Source organism: Eucalyptus grandis, chromosome 5 (assembly GCF_016545825.1).
Source record: "Eucalyptus grandis isolate ANBG69807.140 chromosome 5, ASM1654582v1, whole genome shotgun sequence".
NCBI classification, from domain to species: Eukaryota; Viridiplantae; Streptophyta; class Magnoliopsida; order Myrtales; family Myrtaceae; genus Eucalyptus; species Eucalyptus grandis.
In genome coordinates this window covers 42159267-42176829 of record NC_052616.1, presented here as the reverse complement: position 1 = coordinate 42176829, position 17563 = coordinate 42159267, and the positions used below count along the sequence as shown (strand labels likewise).

The window sequence follows — 17563 nt, the reverse complement described above, 5'->3', positions numbered from 1 at the left end:
ATCGGTTAGTAGTGGGGATAAACGGTAAGAACGGTTTTATTTCTTATTTCTATTGAAGAAATTAAAATTTATAAAATTTTTACTTTTACTTTTGTTCCGAGCTGATTTTTTTTAAGAAATAAAAAATAATGCAATTGAGTTATGAAGGGAATTTTGGCCCTAAACCTGTCTCGAGAATAGAAAAATAATTCTGATAAGAAATAAAATGATCATATCATGTGCCTTAAAACGCACCGCATCGCACCCTGTCTTACTCTCTCCGAAATCTGCTTTCGTCTGCGACTCCCTCTTTCGAAACCAGGCTTGCCACCGGGGTTCTCCTCAGTCCCCCACCTTCGTTCTCTGCAACTCAAAACCTCCTCCTCCTCAGCAGAGGCTCGATTCGATAAAGCCAAAATGGCCGCCAACAGGAAGGAGCCGGAGGGAATCATGCTCCTCTCGGTCTACAACGACGACGAGGACGACGACGACATGGACGACGCTGAAGACGACGACGACGGCGCCGGCGCCGACGAGCAGCCGCCGGATCCGTGGGACGCCGTGGAGGCGGAGTTGGCGGGGAAGGAGAGCCCGCCGTATGAGCTCGCGGAGGGCGATCCCATGGAGGCGAGCGATGGGGAGGACGGCGGGGCTAGGGTTGGCAGCGAGAGAGGGGCGGCGTCGGCGGCGGCTAGCGATTACGGTCACGAGAGCACTTTGACGGCGGAGGGCTCGACGCCGAGCCAGCGGGAGCAGCCGCCGCCGCGGCAGCAGGGGGCGGCGGTTTCCGTGGAGGCGAGGAGGAGGAGGACGAGGGAGATGCTGAGCATCGTGGATTACGCGCACGATGAATTCGCGGTGTCTCCGGAAGCTGAGGTAGCTTCTCGTTCGTGGCTTATTAGGGCTTTTATTCGAGCGTCGAGTCGAATTGATGCTTTCTGTTGTTGCTGTGGGTAACCGTAGCAATAATATTTCGGTTGGGCAATCCATGTTATCCTGGGTACCAGTAGCAAAAATATGTAAATTGGCTTCTGCGCTCTTTTTCTTGATGAGGGAGATTGAATTATCATTATTGATATTCGAGGTTGGCCATTTTTCTGATCATTTCTGCATATGAAGAGGTTTTGGGTTGGTGCTTTTTTTCGTGTGCAGAATCAGATGTGTTTCTTCGTATTTTGGTGTTTTGTATGATGGCTGAAAGCATGATGATCATTTACGTTGCTTTTGTGTTGCTCAATCGCAGGAAGGGGAAATAGACAGCGGCGGCAACTTTATGCTTGATGAAAGATCCCAAATGGGAAATGGTATGTATGTGTTTCTGGAGCAGTGCCGTGCATTTGGGTATTTTTCCTTTCTTGTTCTTTTGGTGGGTATTGCCGGTTTTGGGTTTCACTTGGCTTGAATGAGTTTTTATTTGCACCTACCTGTGTCGTGCGCCTGAGTCAGATCTGTTTTTCCTTGAGCAGGTTCAGCTTTTATCCTCACATCTGTGGCAGAACCTAGTTGCATGTTAGTGGGATTTTGAATTGGATACCCTTGATTCTTTCACAATCTTATATGATGATGTTGATAGTTTGTTTCCTTCATAATGTTTCCTGGGTGATGGCTTTAACATGTGGTCGCGTGACCTAATCTATTGCTTTTAGCTTTAGTGAACCCTGAGATGTGGGACTGTTTTGATTTGTTCTGTTTTGTTTTACATATTTATTATGTCCTTAAATCAGTTGAGTTGATTGGTTGAGTTAAGTTAAATGGAGGATAACATAAAATCTTTTAGTGTTATTTTGCCATGTGTCGTCTTCAAATTCTAAAGAAGATTTAATGCTTGTTAAGTCAAAATGGTTTCTTCACATTGATGTGCTCGTATCTGATAAAAATAACCTTGTTTTGTTACAGTGACATACATATGGGGCACTCTCTGCTCGTTCGTGTCAGTTAATTTCTTTTATTGTTGCAGCAGGTGATTACCAAGAAGAGCCTACTCAACAAACTGTACAGGTTGTGTCACCAAATAACCAAGATATTTCTCTATCATCTGGACATACAGAGCCATCACAACCTGATGTTAGAAATGTTACAGAAGCACAAGCCCCAGAAGTTGAAGATTCTGCTAAGGTTTCTGACGATATTGATCCGTTGGATAAGTTTCTTCCCCCACCACCAACAGCCAAGTGCTCAGAGGAGCTGCAGGTAATCTTCTTACTTTTGGTCCAGCTTTTTTCCCAATGCTATCACGTATTGCGAGTGGTCTAGGCATTGATCAACTTGAATCCGGGAACATGTGTAAATGTTTGTGTGTGTACTGCAGTTACATGGCCATCAAAATTTTAAGAGGATTTTTTTTTTTTGAATAGTTGTTTGGACTAAAAGCCATTAGTCAACGATTTGGATCTTTTTTCTTGGGGCTTTTGTTTAATTAGTGTACTGATTTCTTAGACTATAATGCACCTCGCTGCTGTCTGAGAGATGGCATTAGCTGTATGTTATTTCGTATATACAGACTTAATACTGTATATCATTCTATCACATGATGAGTTGCTAGACTACATGTGTTGTATTCTGTTGTTGTTTGGACTGGACGGTCTAATAGTAAATTATTCCAAGAGATCTGGAGCTATAAACCTCATGGCTTTAGTCAGCTTCCCTGTAGCAATTACTCTAAATGCTAAAACTTGTGAGGTGCACTATTGGATCATCCTCATTTCTGGAAATTTACTTTCTAGTGGGCGAAGAGATAGCTGACTGATTGGCCTTAAGCCTATTAGTCCAACATCAAACTCTGGCAAGCATAAAAGACATTAACTTGGCTAGGCTGCCCAACTAATATCTCTTTATGGACCGGAAGTCCCTGAAGAAATAATAGGTCCTTGCAGTAGAATTGGGTTCATTCTCATTTGGCTTTTGAGACTTTAGAAGCTATAATTGGCATTATTGGCTTCAAAAGCCACTTTTCTATGTTCTTGTTGGTGTACACTAGGAAAGAACTGGAAGATATGACTTATATAGAGTTAGAGTGAGTTGGTGAAAAAACAGAATGATCTCAGTGACTCCAGCCTTAGAACTCTTCGTATTAGTGTTCCTCCACTTATTTAATTCCATTGAAAGCGATTACTGAATCTTGAATCTATGAATTGTCGAATGAACTATAGCCATATGCTTTTTCTACTTGATCATTTGTGCCTACTTCACCATATCAGTAATACACTAAAACATGATGAAAAAACAGAGTAAGGTGTCTTTTCCAATTGTTTTTCAAGGTTGTAAGCTGGAGAGTTAAGAACTCTTTTGTGGGATTTTACAGATGGAATGTGTGTAAACAGCAATTCTTGTGGATAGATGTGGAAAGTGGCATTACAGTTTAGGGTTGGTCTCTTTGCTTAACAAGCTATAAAGAAAATGAAAAGTCACAATATTGAAAGAAGGGGCATATTATTGCGGCAGATGTTGGAATTATGAACAAGAAACTGTGTCACAAATGTTCATTTTCATTGTTGGGGGATTGATGGAATACGGGTGAAGGTGAATGCTTTCTTAGGTTTTTTATTTTTTTTTTTTTTAACTGGTACTTTTAGATGAGTGTTGGGTTGGAGCGGATTATGTGTGGCCAGTGGCAGATAGAAAGGAAGTTAAGAGTTTTGCTTGCTGCTGTAGTTTCTCACTGGATTGTGGGTGGAATAGAATGACACACACAGGGATTGATACTTGGGTACTGAGAGGTAGCTGGATGTTTTTCTTTCCCAAATGGAATAAGGCAACATTTTTCAGATAAATTAACACCTTAGAATTTCGTAGATAGCCTATTTGATTAAAGGATAATATCGATAATTTTAAAAATGGTTTGATGCCCATGTTGCCCCCTTTTTATATATTTCTATCTTATAGAAAGAACACTTGCACTTTGCCACTGAATGCATGTAGCATGACTAGAGACAACATATGTTTGTTTCTTGATATCAAGTTGGGATACTTTTCTTTGGAAAGTTTCAAGGCATACAAAACAGCCTAAGCATTCAGGAGGTGAAGTGCCATAAAAAGAGGGTTCACATGTAATACTCATGATTGGCTCAACCTGTCTGGACAGATGCTCTTTTGTTGGATATTTGGGCATTAACGAAATTTGAAACGTAAGGATGGAAACAGACAATTGGCACTAGTAAAACTAACCATTTTGATAGTCTCAACATAAAAAAAAAAAAACGAAGAGCAAAGAAGATAGAAAAATGAGTCCAACTGGACAAACTGATTAGGGCGACTTTTGATTCAAGACAGAAATTTGGAAACAAAGAGTCATCTTTCACTCTTATCTACAGTATCAACTGGTAGCCAATGATAAAGCCTCTTTGCTGTAGCTCCTGCGCCAAAATAGGAACGCTGACTATCCTTCTTCATGAGTCCCGCATACTTCCAGATTTTGTTTGCATTTTCTAGGAAAATCTGATATCTTATTGCCTTGTTAAAGATTTTGTAGAGCTCCTGCTTCCATTATTAATAAGAAATCAGACAATTGAAATTTGTGGGTGACATTAGAAAAACTAAACTCCGACTGGACAAACTTATTAAGGCAACATTAGATTCAAAGCTAGAGATTCAGGAACAGAGAGCAATCCTTCACTCTCCTCTACAATGACAGCTGGTAGGCAGCGGTAGAGCCACTTTGCTGCACCAAAATAGTGGCAGCGATTACCATTCCTCTGATGAGTGCTTAATTCCAGTTCTTAGTTGGGATTTCTCTGACAATTAGACATCTTATTTTCTTTTTCAAGATTGTATGGAGTTCCTTCTCCATTTATTAAAATTATGAAAGAAAATCAAATGATTGAAATCTTGGGTGATCTTTTTATAGTCACATGTTTTTATATGGTTGAATAGACTAAGATTATGTATGATTAGTCAGTCGAGAACTTGATACACTTAAGTTTGAAATTGACAGGTCTTATCCTAACTTTTGTTGCTGATTTATAAATTGTGTTGTGGCTTCAGAAATTTGATGTTGAACCGTAGGTGGTGGTACCATTAAATTAGTTGTTGCGTCTATAGAATCTTGCAGATCTGTTATATGAAGTTTAAGAAGTCTTACTCTTTCTTACTTCAGTATTGCTACCAAATTTCATAGGACCTCATCAATCATAGTTACAAAAGTGACTTTGAGTACCTTGGGCATTACAGGTTCAATTCAAATAGGTTTTGAGCACAAAGATTGCACTATTTTTGGGGAGGGTTGATTGGTTTTTGTTTTCTCCTTTGTCTCTTCTTATCTAAAATTCTAAATGCTCCTTGTCTTCTCTGAGATCCCATGGTTGAGATTGGAATACTTTCTCCTTAAACGTTTTGACCTCTTATTTTCACTGTAATTTTAGTGCTATAGCATATAGAGAGCTTGTGGAGACATCCCATTGTCATAGGATAACTGTGACACTTCAGGTATTTATAGAATAATATGTCAAGTACAAATCTGAAGTATGACAATGGGATTTTACCCTATTTTAAGCCTATCTCGATATACCAGATTTGTACCTGAGTTCAGATTTAGGCTTAAAATTTCTGACTTTGAATCTAACATTCCCTATTTTAACCCTATTATATACCAGATAGGCTTTGAGAAGAACATAAATGGTTGTAGTTTTATCCTTTTCAGACAAGAGTTTGAAGTTTGTTGGATTTTTGTGGGATCATTGCCAACTGTTTTAAAAGTTTAAACTGTTGACAAAGGCGCGTTTTAATATTTAATTATTATATCAAAGTTCATTAAGTTTTAGCTGTTCTTTTATTTTGAGTGTATGAGGCTATTCTAATGTTAAACGTGACACTGTCTAGAAGTGATAAAGATGAGTTTACTGAGTGATTGAAGCTCATTAAGTCTTAGCTGTTCTTTAATTTGATTATATGAGGCTATTCTAGTGTTAACTGTGACACTTAAATAAAGTCTAGGTTTGATAATGATGAGTTTACATTTTGGGAGTTCCTGATCATTTTTTATTGCCTTTCATTATACATCAGGATGTTATTCCGCATTCATCTTGTGGGCATGGATGGCATCTTTTGAGTTTAGGTTCATTGCATTACCCCCAAATCTGGATCCATGGCTATGACCAGTGGCTTGGCACTTGCTCTAACCTTATTTTGTCACAGTTTAGATGTTTTTTAAATTGCGACAGGCACATTTATATTTTCACAACCATCAATGTTTTAAGAAAAATAATGCTGAAAGGAATACGTTTGATATGTGTTGAGAAGCAAGCAATTTGGGAAAGATGGGTTAGAAGGATTGTTATTTTGGCCAATAAATTCGAAGGATAGAGGAGAGAAAATTATGTTTAGTGTGTTTATAGTATGAGAATGATGGATCATGTAGTTTCAGTTGTTTCAGAGCTAAAAAAAAAGTTTTTTGAAAAAAAAAAAAAGAAGAAGAAAGAAAGAAAGAAAGATCTAGGGACGTCATGAATTGGTTGTAACATTTTTTGAGATATTTTCCTTGGTCTCTTATCATCTTGCACTTCAAATTGGGGATTGTTGAATAAGTGATGCTGGGTGACATATACTACCACGTCGAACTTATAAGTTGCTCGATTGTTTAAAGTTCTTTAGAGTAAGGTTTATACAAAAATATGTGTCTCTTGATGTTGTAAGATGTAAAATTAGTTTCTTCTATTGATTTCCTTGCGCATTGTTTGTGCAGGAGAGAGTGAGAAAATTTATTGCGTACAAAAGAGCTGGAAAAAGTTTCAATGCTGAAGTGCGCAACAGGAAAGACTATCGAAACCCAGACTTCTTGCTACATTCAGTGAGATATCAAGATATTGATCAGATAGGATCTTGCTTCCGCAAGGAGGTGTTTGATCCCCATGGTTATGATCCAAGTGACTATTATGATGAATTAGGTTAGTACCCTTTCTTCTCAACATCCCTTTGCCTTTATGCTGTGTGTGCTGTGATAATAAGCTGTAATTCTGCTGTTCTCTTGTTTATTAATATGTTCTTTTCTCTCATAAGGTTTGTGTTTCCTTTTGGCTTGTTTGAACTGCATACCATCTTTCAAAAATTTCTTCTGTTTGTGTTTAGTTGACCAAGGGGTGGACAGAAGCTGATGTTTCCGTCAGGTGACTGAGGAACGGCATTGGTTGTATGCTTAAATTTATTGCCTTTCATGTGATTACAAGCTGTAAATGTTACTTAGAAACACTTGATGGTCTCTGTCAAGAGCAATCTCCATTTTCCATTATAATTGCTTTTGCCTTGTGTTGTTTGGACAATTAATTGGCATATTTCCATGAACAGAGGTTGACATGAAACGAGAAGCAGAAAGAAAGGATCAAGAGAGGAAAAAGAGCCAGCAGGTCGAATTTGTTGCTGGTGGAGTTCAAGCTGGAGCACCTGCTATCTTGCCCAAAGTTAATGTGCCTGTCGCAGGTTGAACAGCAATCCATTTAAATGTAGTGAAGGATTGGTTTGAACAACTCTATAACAGGGCAGCCATTACCTTTCATGTTCTTATCCTCTTGCAGGTGTTCCAACTGCCGCTTCTGGTGGCTTGCGACTGAGTGATCCTACTGCTCGGGATGGCCGGCAGAACAAAAAATCAAAATGGGATAAGGTCTAACTTGTTCTTGCATGTGAGTATCCACTACTACATTTTATTCAGTCAACTGAATTGAAAGATTCTGCTTTTTATTTCAGGTGGATGGTGACAGGAAAAATCCCCTGCCATCAGGAGCACAGGAATCTGTGTCCACTGTTGCTGCTCACGCTGCAATGCTATCTGCTGCAAATGCTGGTGCAGGTTATACAGCCTTCGCGTGAGTCCACGATCTTCTTTTTTCAACTTAATTTTACTTAGAAATAGTCAAGCAAGTCAGAAGTATCAAGGGTTGATTCTGAACAGTTTACTTTCCTTGTCGTCACTAATAGTGATAATGACCTAAAAGTGCTCCACTGTAAAGGTTTTTCATTCCTGCTTCAAACATCAACTCCTGTTCTTTTCCCATGCATATTTTGGACTTATACTCACGGATTATCCCTGGTGCTCCTAAGTGATGATCCAATTTTTATTTCAAATGACAGGCAACAGAGACGAAGAGAGGCAGAAGAGAGAAGATCTGGCGAGAGGAAGTTGGATAGAAGATCTTGACGTCAAAATTAATTATAGAAGCATCAGGTTGACTTTCTTTATCAATCCTAGTAGAGATCGCTAAGGATTCCGAGATCAGATCGAATCCTGCTGGACATCGTGCAATACTAATCGTGTACCTTCATTTTTTTTCTTCCTAACTGAAGGAGATAATGTTCTTATACACAGTGTTAAGTTCTCATATGTAAAGCAAAAATTTTCCAGAGATGTATTGTTGGCGTGTTTGATCTCTCTCTACCAGACACAGATTTCTTCCTTCTGTCCTGTATTCGTGAAATAATTTGTCCATTCACTTAGAAGATGGAAATAGTCATGAAGCTTAAGAAGCAATTTCTTTGTCGAGCTGTGTTAAAACACGAGGAATCTCCTAAATTATGTTCTCGAAGTCGTCAATAACATTGAATTCGTGATGGTTTCTAACTCGTGGATAGCCCCGTTAACGACTTGTGTCATATCTAAGGAAGTCTGCCTTTACCGGAATTGGAAGGAGATTTCACTTCAAATTTGCTTGGGGAACTTCATTTTCCTTCTAGTGCTGTCAAATTGTAATGTTAATTATATGTATTATTAAACGCAACGGAATGGTGATAGGATTAGGAGCCGAAGATCCTCGAGCGCGCATCAATGGTAACTGTGTGTTCCATGTCGGCGCCAGACAACAAGAATGGGCAAGAAACCAAGGAATGATACGGTCTCGAAATTTTAGAGGGAAAAGCATCTTTGGGCGAAGTAGGATTGAATGATAAAAAAATGTCTTAGTCGATGACGGCCTAGGCTTTCATTTATATTCCAAACCAGCTTCTCGAATTTGGTGGAAACGTTGCGCTTGCGAGTTTGCCTCCATGTTTCGCTCGTGACAAAAAAATGGGATTGATCACGGACAGCATCACTTCCAAGTTCTGATGAAGATCAGAACTCAATTCGTTTCTTCACCGTGGCGTTAAAAAAATGAAACAATTCAACGAAGCCTTCTTAGCCAGAAGGTTGAAAACTGGGAAAGGAAAGTGCAAATGACAGATTGAAGCCTCAGCAGCCAAATGGACCAAATGTGGCTAGTGAGTAAGAACTCAGATCATTGAAATTGTTCTCCTGAGCTCTGATCCTGAGCAATTCGGCAGAAACATGCTTCTTGCCCTGACCCTTTTGCCATGTACAAATCTCTTGTCGAGAGGACGAAAAAGAATTAAAGGAATTTCTCGCAGGCATGAATTGGGAGAGGGAGGGGGACCTGCACATGCATTCCGGGCACCTGGGCTGGCGATAAATGCTCCGCCCGAAGCGCCTCACCTGCGCCATCTGGCCTTCCTCGATCAACTTCTTGACTTTATATTCGAAAGTTTTCCACCTTATGGTGGCGTTCCCCGACAAAATGGCCGCTAGCCTCTTCTTGCCGGGCCGCAAGGTGGGAGCGTGTTCTCCACCGTAGTAAGTGCGGAATCCAGACACCAAGGAGGACAGTTGGCTCCCCGAATCGGTCATGGCAAACACGTCGGCAGTTGCACATACGATGAAGTCCAATGCCGCAAGCTGCAATAAGATGATCAGAATGTAGTGTCAGGTCATTATGCTTCTGAGGTCCGACTGTTGGTTATTACAGTTTTCCACTTCAGGGGAAAGGAAAGCCACCTGCATGAACTTGTGAACATTTCAGGAGTATGATCACGGAATTTTTTGGGGGATACAGGAAGTAAAACTGTTGCAGTGGAAGAAATCTGCTGCTACAGAAGAAGCAAACCCATGTTGATTTACCTGGGAAGAGAAGTTTCTGAATGGAGAGAGTTCGCTTGGAGTGAGGAGAGTTTCCTTTGTGACCAAGTTGGGATAAAGGCCGGTGAGTGGTCGCATCCTCGACATTCCTCCATATATGTCGGACCCGGCTAGGTAGATGAACGTGTCTCGCTTAAAGCCGAGACCAGCGAGAACAAGTGCGGCTTCTTCTGGTGTCAGTGGGCACCTACCCAACTTCCTCAGTTCTGCTGGAGACACATACCTGTCAATAGAGCAAATGGAAGGATTAAAGTTTGAGCAGAAGTTGTTGCAAAGCCAAGCAAGAAACCCATTTAGTCAATTAAGAAAGAGAAGTCATACTTGGTCTTCTTCAAGCGCTCCATTAGCAGAGGAAAATGAACTTCACGATAAGCTTGGAGTTCCTTTCTCTCATCTTTGCCACCTCCAAATTCACATCGGGAATACGCTACCATGTCCTCTTCGAATCTCAAATGCAAGGCTAGGTATTTGGACCGACCTTTTGCAATGTCGTGTCTTCCTAGCGGTGGTGCTGGAAGGAAGTTTCCGAGCAATTGTTTGTCTAAAATGTTTTGAGAAGCATCATACTTTCTGATCCTCTTTACCAACAATGAACCAGCTCTCTGGATTTTCGGGATGAACTTAAGGGCGTGGAAGTTGCATTTGCATCTTAATCTCTGCAGCGTAATTTGGAGCATAAATAGGATCCAAAATGATGCATAGATAGAGAAGCGAAAACCAAACCCCAGTCAAAGACTTTAAATGTATATGAGTTGGTTAACTTAGGCATATTTCTATGCCAAATCTGTACTGTCTACATAGAGGGAAGTAACTCACCTGAAGATTAAATGGCACTGGATCAAAGCCTAGGCGATTTCCGAATCCAAGAAAATGTACAATTCCGTTCCGTTTTAGGATCGGAAGCACACCTGAGATATAATCAACTGGCTTGGCCTCCTTCGCAATATCTGCATCAGTAATCTGGTACAGCAATTAGAATATAGTTTCCCAAAAAAATCAAATAAATATAGGCTGATTACAACGACATACTTGGCTACCAATTGCTTCAAAATCCAAGGATCTCAGATGAGGTGGAAGTTCCTTCACAATGTTTACATCTCCCTCCAGAGTCTTTATGAAGTATTTTTCTTGGTAGATATGCCCAAACTGACTGCAATTTCAACAATCAATAAAGCGTGCTTCACTGAAAGATTCAATAATGCATGCAAAGTAGGCGTTACAACTGCTCCAAGCTAGAGACCAAGGTATCTTTAGACAGAAATACTTGAATGAAAACTCGTTCATGAGTGGCAAAACTGCCAAAACACGCAATATATTCATCCCATTGAAGATCGTTTTAAGGAAGAGTTCGCCGATGTAATGCTTAACATTAGATCTCATCATATGATTGTCATAGGTGGTCAGGGCTAGAAGCATGATTGTCAGGTAGGGACTTCGAAAGGAAATGAACAGAATGATTTCATTCTGTGCCAACCTCCATTAGCAGTTTCTTCAGACCTATGATATGCTTAAATTGCAGAGGAATTTCTAGAGCAGGCTGATCAGCTCAAGCCGAGAATGGGAGCTGTAAGGCTGAAATGACAATCACGAATTTAGCAGCTATGGAAAGACTTTAAGGGCCCCGTAAATCAATTGATAACCAACTCAGAAATCAGGGTCATTCAAAATTGGGGTTCAGTTCATGCATTGTTAGGTCAACCCTTGTAAGAAATTTGCATCTGGAGTCAGCATCCTCATTTGTGAACAATCCAAACTTCATGTTTAAAGAATTACTTGGTCATTTTCTCTTACACTGGGAGACATCCTTATCTACCTAGAATTTGGACAATATCAAAAATGCCTGTAGGCTTTCTAGTAATTCAAGATAAACACTAGCTATGATGTTTCCTGTGAAAAACAGTTCCTTTTGTAGCTTCCTTCCGTTGTTAAGGTCAGTCGAGAACTATTCCTCATTTGTTGCAATCCCGCTCCGATTACTTGGTATATAAAAACATGCATTATCTCTGGTCTGAATCTATGGTGCATAACCCAAATACAATTTCAAAAAAGAAACGAGCAACTTGTATTCTTAGCCGACTCATTCAATGTGAATTTGCAAACAATTGGTGAACTGGGATACTATTTAGCTTCAGACTAAAATTGTTTGAGCACTTGATGAATCAAGAAAGTGTGTAAGGCGGCAGATCATAAAATATTAATCAGGAGGAAAGTACTGCCCCCTAGTTTAATGCAGTTTTTTACTGATACCCCCATATCTCTAGCATGATAAGCAAATTGAACAAAACCATTTCCTAACACATCTAGAGTTCTACTTATTATGACGAGAAATGGGCTAAATAAAAGGTTACCATAGAGTTATTTAATCAGCTAACAAGGTGAAATAGTTGCTGCAAAAGATGTGACGAACTATGTAAGTATAACATGAAGTCGGGACAAACCTGGGATCCTTCCAGACGTTGCTGTACAGGAATCTTGGAAGAATCAGAGTGGCGTTAAGAAGAGACGCGACAGCGACAGCATTGCAGATCTGCATAACTCAGCCACAGATTGTCATTACACCATGTTCCTTTCAGCTGTCAGAGATGGAGAAATTGCAAAAGAAATAATCGTAATATGGTCATAAGTCAGGTAAGCATTGTCAAGTTCCGTAGGTCTTGGAAAGAAATTTTAATGAGACTATAATTGATTTTAGAGAACTGAAGACTGCACAAGGAACAAGGTTCTGATGGGGAAATTATACTCTTTAGGAAGGCACATATTAGACAAAATGATTTAAGAGATAATTCGACATTGTTGATGGTTTTACATAGGGAATGAAACAGGATAAAAGATGCTCTAAGCATCGCACTGGTGTGATATTCCAGACCAGCAAATTTTGACAGCACATAATTGAAGCGAGAGTGCAATGGATTGCTGAAGATATTTATAGATTTTCTCTCAAAGTTTCTCTTTTTTCCTCTGTTTGAGGATAGACATAGTAAAAGGTCAAGACTGTATGCTTCCATGATTATTAATGGAATGATGAGTACTCATTTTCCTACACGGATGGCGATTGGCGTCTGCATAAACATACAACAGTGAAGACTCCATCTCACTCTTTATGTGAAAAAATATGCACGCTTTTGTGTGTATAATCAAATTAATTGCTTCCTTTCATGACTTGAGGGCAAAAAAGAATGTTACTAAATTCCTTTCTTCTGTTTACACATTTAAATCCTAGCTGCATTTCTGATCACAGCTGACAGGCGTTTTAATGCAGTACAGAATCACAAGATTGAATAGTCGATGCTTACCGCCACTCGCTGTTGATTTAGACCACCATTAGCACTGACTAATATGTAGCCATTATCTCCACGGCTATTACCCAATTTTCCTGGTCACAAAAGAATACCTAATATTAGACTTCATAAATTTTGAGTTATATCATTTAGGATTTCACTGCTAAATCATTTAGTTTGCCCACCGAGGGATCAAAATGCTGTTAAAGATAAATAAGTTTCACTGCTGATGTGCAAAATCCAGTCAGGTGTGTTCTGTACCTGAACCTGTGGGGACTTTTTTGTCTGCACAAGGCTTCCACAGAGAGGCTTGCCTTTGTGGTTTCTCCCAGAAACTAGATGACTCCTGCTTGAACTCTTTCTAAAAGCACAGGCGACATTTAACATCACGTTTTGGGAAGAGTTTTATGTCAATAAACCAGATATTTGCGTCATTTGATGGCATACCTCAGTGAGCGCTGTTGAGGCCATATGCAGAAGCCGGTCGTACATTTTTACCGCTGGCTTTTCAACTTCACCAGAGGCATTCCTGTCTTCCTTTGGATAACAAAAGAAAGAGGAAATGATATAATCAGAGACTGATTGTATACGGTATTACATGCATTATATTACAAAAATGAAGACCAAAAGCACAGAAAGTTCAGTTGATTCGCAGTACGAGCTAACACAAGTTCCATGCCTCTAAAATGCCAAGTCCCATTCAAGACGGACATGTCAGAACATGATCAATTCTCCTGTGATGAGAATCAGGAATCATCGTGCATGTTGGTAATAGAGCATCGAGATTACAGTAGGAAGGCTTTGGAGTCAAATTAGCAAAGATGAAACAGTTTGCAAGAGCAAAAGCCAGATTGTACCTTTGGCCAGCTTGATCTGGCTGGTCTTGAAACATTGCGGAAGATTTACCGCATCAAAAACAGACACCATAAACTCATCAAATATGATGAAGAAACCCATCCACAAAAACACGAAACCAATGTTCTTAACATGCCTACGGAACGACCAAGTCCTTCTACCCGCAGAGACCCCCTTAAAAGCACCGAATTTCGAAGGCTCATTCTTGAATCCATGCATTTGCATGGCCTTGTTCCAATGATTCTCACACCCTGACATTTTCCTACTCAATCAAGGATCAATTCCCATCAGACCTCAAAGCACTGACACTGCTGATCTTTCTGCCATAAGAAGTCTAACATTTTGGAAATTGGGATGAGGACATCTAAGCGACCCTTCCCTTCCCTTTGAAGTAGCAAACTTTCTAAGGCTTCAACTCGCCTAAATCAACCAAGCAAGAATGACTCCATTCATTATGAGCAAGCACTCCAATATGATCATTGATAAAGAACAAAACGCCACGAGAGAGAAGCTAATGTTAATTCTCTTTCCCTGGTACTGTTTGTGATAAATATAACCTTACTCCAACTCCAACTGAAAGTGACTCATCAACTGGATTCAGACACATTCAACTTAGTTCTAAAGTTTGGTTGAAGAGACTGAATCAACAAAGAAACGTAAAATCCAATAATATAAGAACATCCGATGGGAGCATGATTTGAATTGAAGCTAAGAAAGTAGGTGAAGATTGGTATTAAACTTGACATATACAATGGGTGGTGTGAGAAGAAAGCGAGAGACCAGGAACAAAAAAAGAAGACACCAGAGACACATTACCTTCTGGTTCAAGAATATCGTCACCTCCAAACCCCAACAGCTACTTGCCACCAAACAGGACCAGCTTAGCGTTTTCAACAACTTAATTTATGTTCATCTTCGTTCCTGGGAAACCTTGGAGCAGAAAATCTACGTTGGTTTTGGAGGACGCACATATGAAAAATGGTTGAATCAGGACACGTACGTGGGCCAAGCCAACCGCGTGGGTAAATCAAATACAAACTATCTCTCCAACAAACCAAAACTTAGGTCCAAATAATAAAGGGTTGGTATTACGAAAGACCTTAGACCAATACATTTCTAATAAATTTACCACAAATTTATTTGTTGACCATAAAGAACTCCAAACTGGTACACATCTAATAAATTTATCCTAAATTAAATTTTTTATCACGAAAAACCTCAAACTAATATATTTGTAATAAATTAACCTTCCGATAGTTTTTGTTAAATTATATTAACACTACAAAAACAATAAATTAAAACCTCAAACTGGTGAGTCTGTCAAATTGATAAATAATTTAACGGAAACTAACGGAGAATAAATTTATCATTGAGGTATTGATTTGGGATTTTTTTTTTTTTTGGTAACCCAAATAAATAAATAAATAAGTTGTTGCTTGGCTTTCCAAAGATCAAGAAAATCATCCGTTAGCCTATCGCCAACAGAGTTGGTTTCGGGCTTTCGAACTGAAAATGTCAACAAACTCAATCCACCAGCAGCTTCAAAAGTCAACTTTCGTCGGAAAACGACATAGCTGCTCTAAAAGTGCTCTTTCTTCATTGTACCAGAAACATTGTGTCGAAATTTCCTCTCTTCCTAGGACTCCTCCATTGGGATGGTGTTTACGAGTGGCTCGGCTCTTCGATTTGCTCTGCTTTATTCTGTTTTCGTTAACCTTCTGTTCTTCCTTCATCGGCGGCGCTCCGGCGAATTTCCGGTCACGTGCACGGCATGAACAGATGCTTCTCTTCACCTTGAGCCGTTAGGACGTGACGAATTGCGAATCCGACTTGTCATTTGAAACGCACGAGCATCCACAAGTGCAGTGGCCAGCCGGTGAATAATAACTTCCTCGCCAATACACAGTCAATTTGGATTGGCTGAACCATGTTACGGACTTCTAGGATTACACGATATCTCTCTAATGAACCGAAAATTACACGATTTCGTCATTTGGAGAGTGAGAATTTAGTCTCTTAAAGTTGGTAAGGTGAAAAATCTGAAAAATCTGAGTTCGTTGTGAGTGCAGTAACTAGGATGGGACCCCGGCTTGCTGACTCGATTGCAGTTCGTTTTAACTATTGTACTGGGCAAGACACTATGATATGTAGATCTTTTGGAAAATTTTGGAATTATTGAAAAATTTACGAAAATTAGCATAGTTACAAATTTGTAGCTTTTAGTGGATTGAAATTATTATATTGTATTTATTATTCGGGGAAAATTAATAATGTTCACTTTTGTTATGGGGTACTTTTAAGGAGAATAATTTTGTACGCGGCAGTTTCGGAAAATCGTGAAAATCTGAGAAAATAGTGTACTGGAAATGTGAATTTTTAATTCTCTGAATTTTTAGTTTCTAAATATTGGTAGTGGAATTTCCTGTTTTGTAATCTCTGAAATGCTTCGTGCTTTTTTTTTTTTTTTTTGAAGGAAACTACCTAATACCATAATAATTAGAAATTTCAATATTAATGGGTTATTTGGTATAAAAAAACTACTTTTCGTTAATTAACGGCGTTTATAATAACTATTCTATTATAGAAATCAATTTCTTGCTATAAATTGAATTTTCTATTTCTATTTCCCAAACGAGTTTTTGAGCAAAAATACATAGTGGATAACCTTATAATTTTTAATCTTGAAATAGAAATTCATTTGGTAAGGTCACAAAATTTCTTACTTTTGAATGGTGGTGGGAGGCATTTGGTGGCCGATGGCGACTTGTGGCGGGAGGTGGGTAGGCGGCATTCAACAATTGATAGCTGTTGGGGGGAAGGGTGCAGGCGGCAACCAACTATTGATGGCGGGAGGGAGGCATCTAATGATTGGCAAGGCGGGGCGATGGCGTTCCATCATGATTGGCGATGGGCGTCTTGCGTCCCACAGGTGGCAAGTGGGTGGTGGTGGTGATGAGAGTGAACGATGAGAAAGTTTTCATTTTCACTTTTGTTCGAGAAATAAAAAAGTTAAAAAAGTTAAAAATTTTAAAATTTAATTTCTAGTCCAAATTTATTTTTAGAGTAGAAATTTGTTCCGGAAATAAAAAAATAAAATTGCGTTACAAAATAGATTTATATTCCAAACTTATTCTGGAGAGTAGAAAAAAAAAAAAATAAAGAAACAAAACGGTTATCATTCACTTCCTAAGTATTGGATATTATTTTCCAGAGTAAAATTTTTTTGGGTATAATTGGATGTATAATGGGCCCATGAGCTGAAAATTGGATCTCATATGGCATTCTTGTAATTTTCCACTCAACTAGCAATTTATGAAGCACCAACACTCTCCAAAAGTCTTTGTGTCATGTCGGACACTTGAATATGTGTCCGACACTCTTTGACACTCTCGGACACTCTCCTATACTCAGTCAACATTTGTTGAAAAATTTGACACTTGGTCAACTTTCCCGATACTCTCTGACACTCGAGTTGGAATTTTGACATACGAGTTTCCGATACGTGATTATCGAGGTCAATTTTAAAAATTTTCAATAAATGAAAAGTCAATATATATAT

At 39.2% G+C, this 17563-nt stretch overlaps 2 protein-coding genes across 4 annotated transcripts; one reads left to right on the top strand and one right to left on the bottom strand.

Moving 5' to 3' along the window:
- Positions 1 to 335: 335 nt before the first annotated feature.
- On the top strand, positions 336 to 8443 carry LOC104445021 (SAP30-binding protein). 2 transcript variants are annotated; one of them, XM_010058816.3, is made up of 8 exons: positions 336 to 855; positions 1223 to 1283; positions 1940 to 2169; positions 6656 to 6857; positions 7255 to 7386; positions 7482 to 7570; positions 7654 to 7772; positions 8038 to 8443. In XM_010058816.3, exons 1-8 carry the CDS (start codon positions 397 to 399, stop codon positions 8102 to 8104), a joined length of 1359 nt encoding a protein of 452 aa, XP_010057118.2. In that variant the 5' UTR covers positions 336 to 396; the 3' UTR covers positions 8105 to 8443. The 2 variants fall into 2 exon arrangements, with proteins under 2 accessions (XP_010057118.2, XP_010057117.2); XM_010058815.3 differs by having other exon boundaries at positions 1937 to 2169.
- A 551-nt stretch (positions 8444 to 8994) lies between these two features.
- LOC104445022 (O-fucosyltransferase 8) lies at positions 8995 to 14607 on the bottom strand. 2 transcript variants are annotated; one of them, XM_010058819.3, is made up of 10 exons: positions 14007 to 14607; positions 13597 to 13682; positions 13411 to 13510; positions 13165 to 13244; positions 12310 to 12398; positions 10901 to 11021; positions 10688 to 10831; positions 10193 to 10527; positions 9854 to 10094; positions 8995 to 9631 (listed from the first exon to the last, which is right to left on the bottom strand). In XM_010058819.3, the coding sequence occupies exons 1-10, from the start codon at positions 14260 to 14262 to the stop codon at positions 9131 to 9133; spliced, it is 1953 nt and encodes a 650-aa protein (XP_010057121.2). In that variant the 5' UTR covers positions 14263 to 14607; the 3' UTR covers positions 8995 to 9130. The 2 variants fall into 2 exon arrangements, with proteins under 2 accessions (XP_010057121.2, XP_010057120.2); XM_010058818.3 differs by having other exon boundaries at positions 13597 to 13686; positions 14007 to 14150.
- Between the last annotated feature and the right edge of the window lie 2956 nt (positions 14608 to 17563).

Coding starts and splice junctions, on each gene's coding strand:
- LOC104445022 (XM_010058819.3), bottom strand. CDS start 14,262: ATGTCAGGGTGTGAGAATCATTGGAACAAGGCCATGCAAATGCATGGA. Junction 13,245..13,410: donor AAAAGTCCCCACAGGTTCAG/GTACAGAACACA, acceptor TTTTGTGACCAG/GAAAATTGGGTAATAGCCGT. Junction 12,399..13,164: donor TAAATCAACAGCGAGTGGCG/GTAAGCATCGAC, acceptor TGAGTTATGCAG/ATCTGCAATGCTGTCGCTGT.
- LOC104445021 (XM_010058815.3), top strand. CDS start 397: ATGGCCGCCAACAGGAAGGAGCCGGAGGGAATCATGCTCCTCTCGGTC. Junction 2,170..6,655: donor AGTGCTCAGAGGAGCTGCAG/GTAATCTTCTTA, acceptor TTGTTTGTGCAG/GAGAGAGTGAGAAAATTTAT. Junction 7,571..7,653: donor AAAAATCAAAATGGGATAAG/GTCTAACTTGTT, acceptor TTTTTATTTCAG/GTGGATGGTGACAGGAAAAA.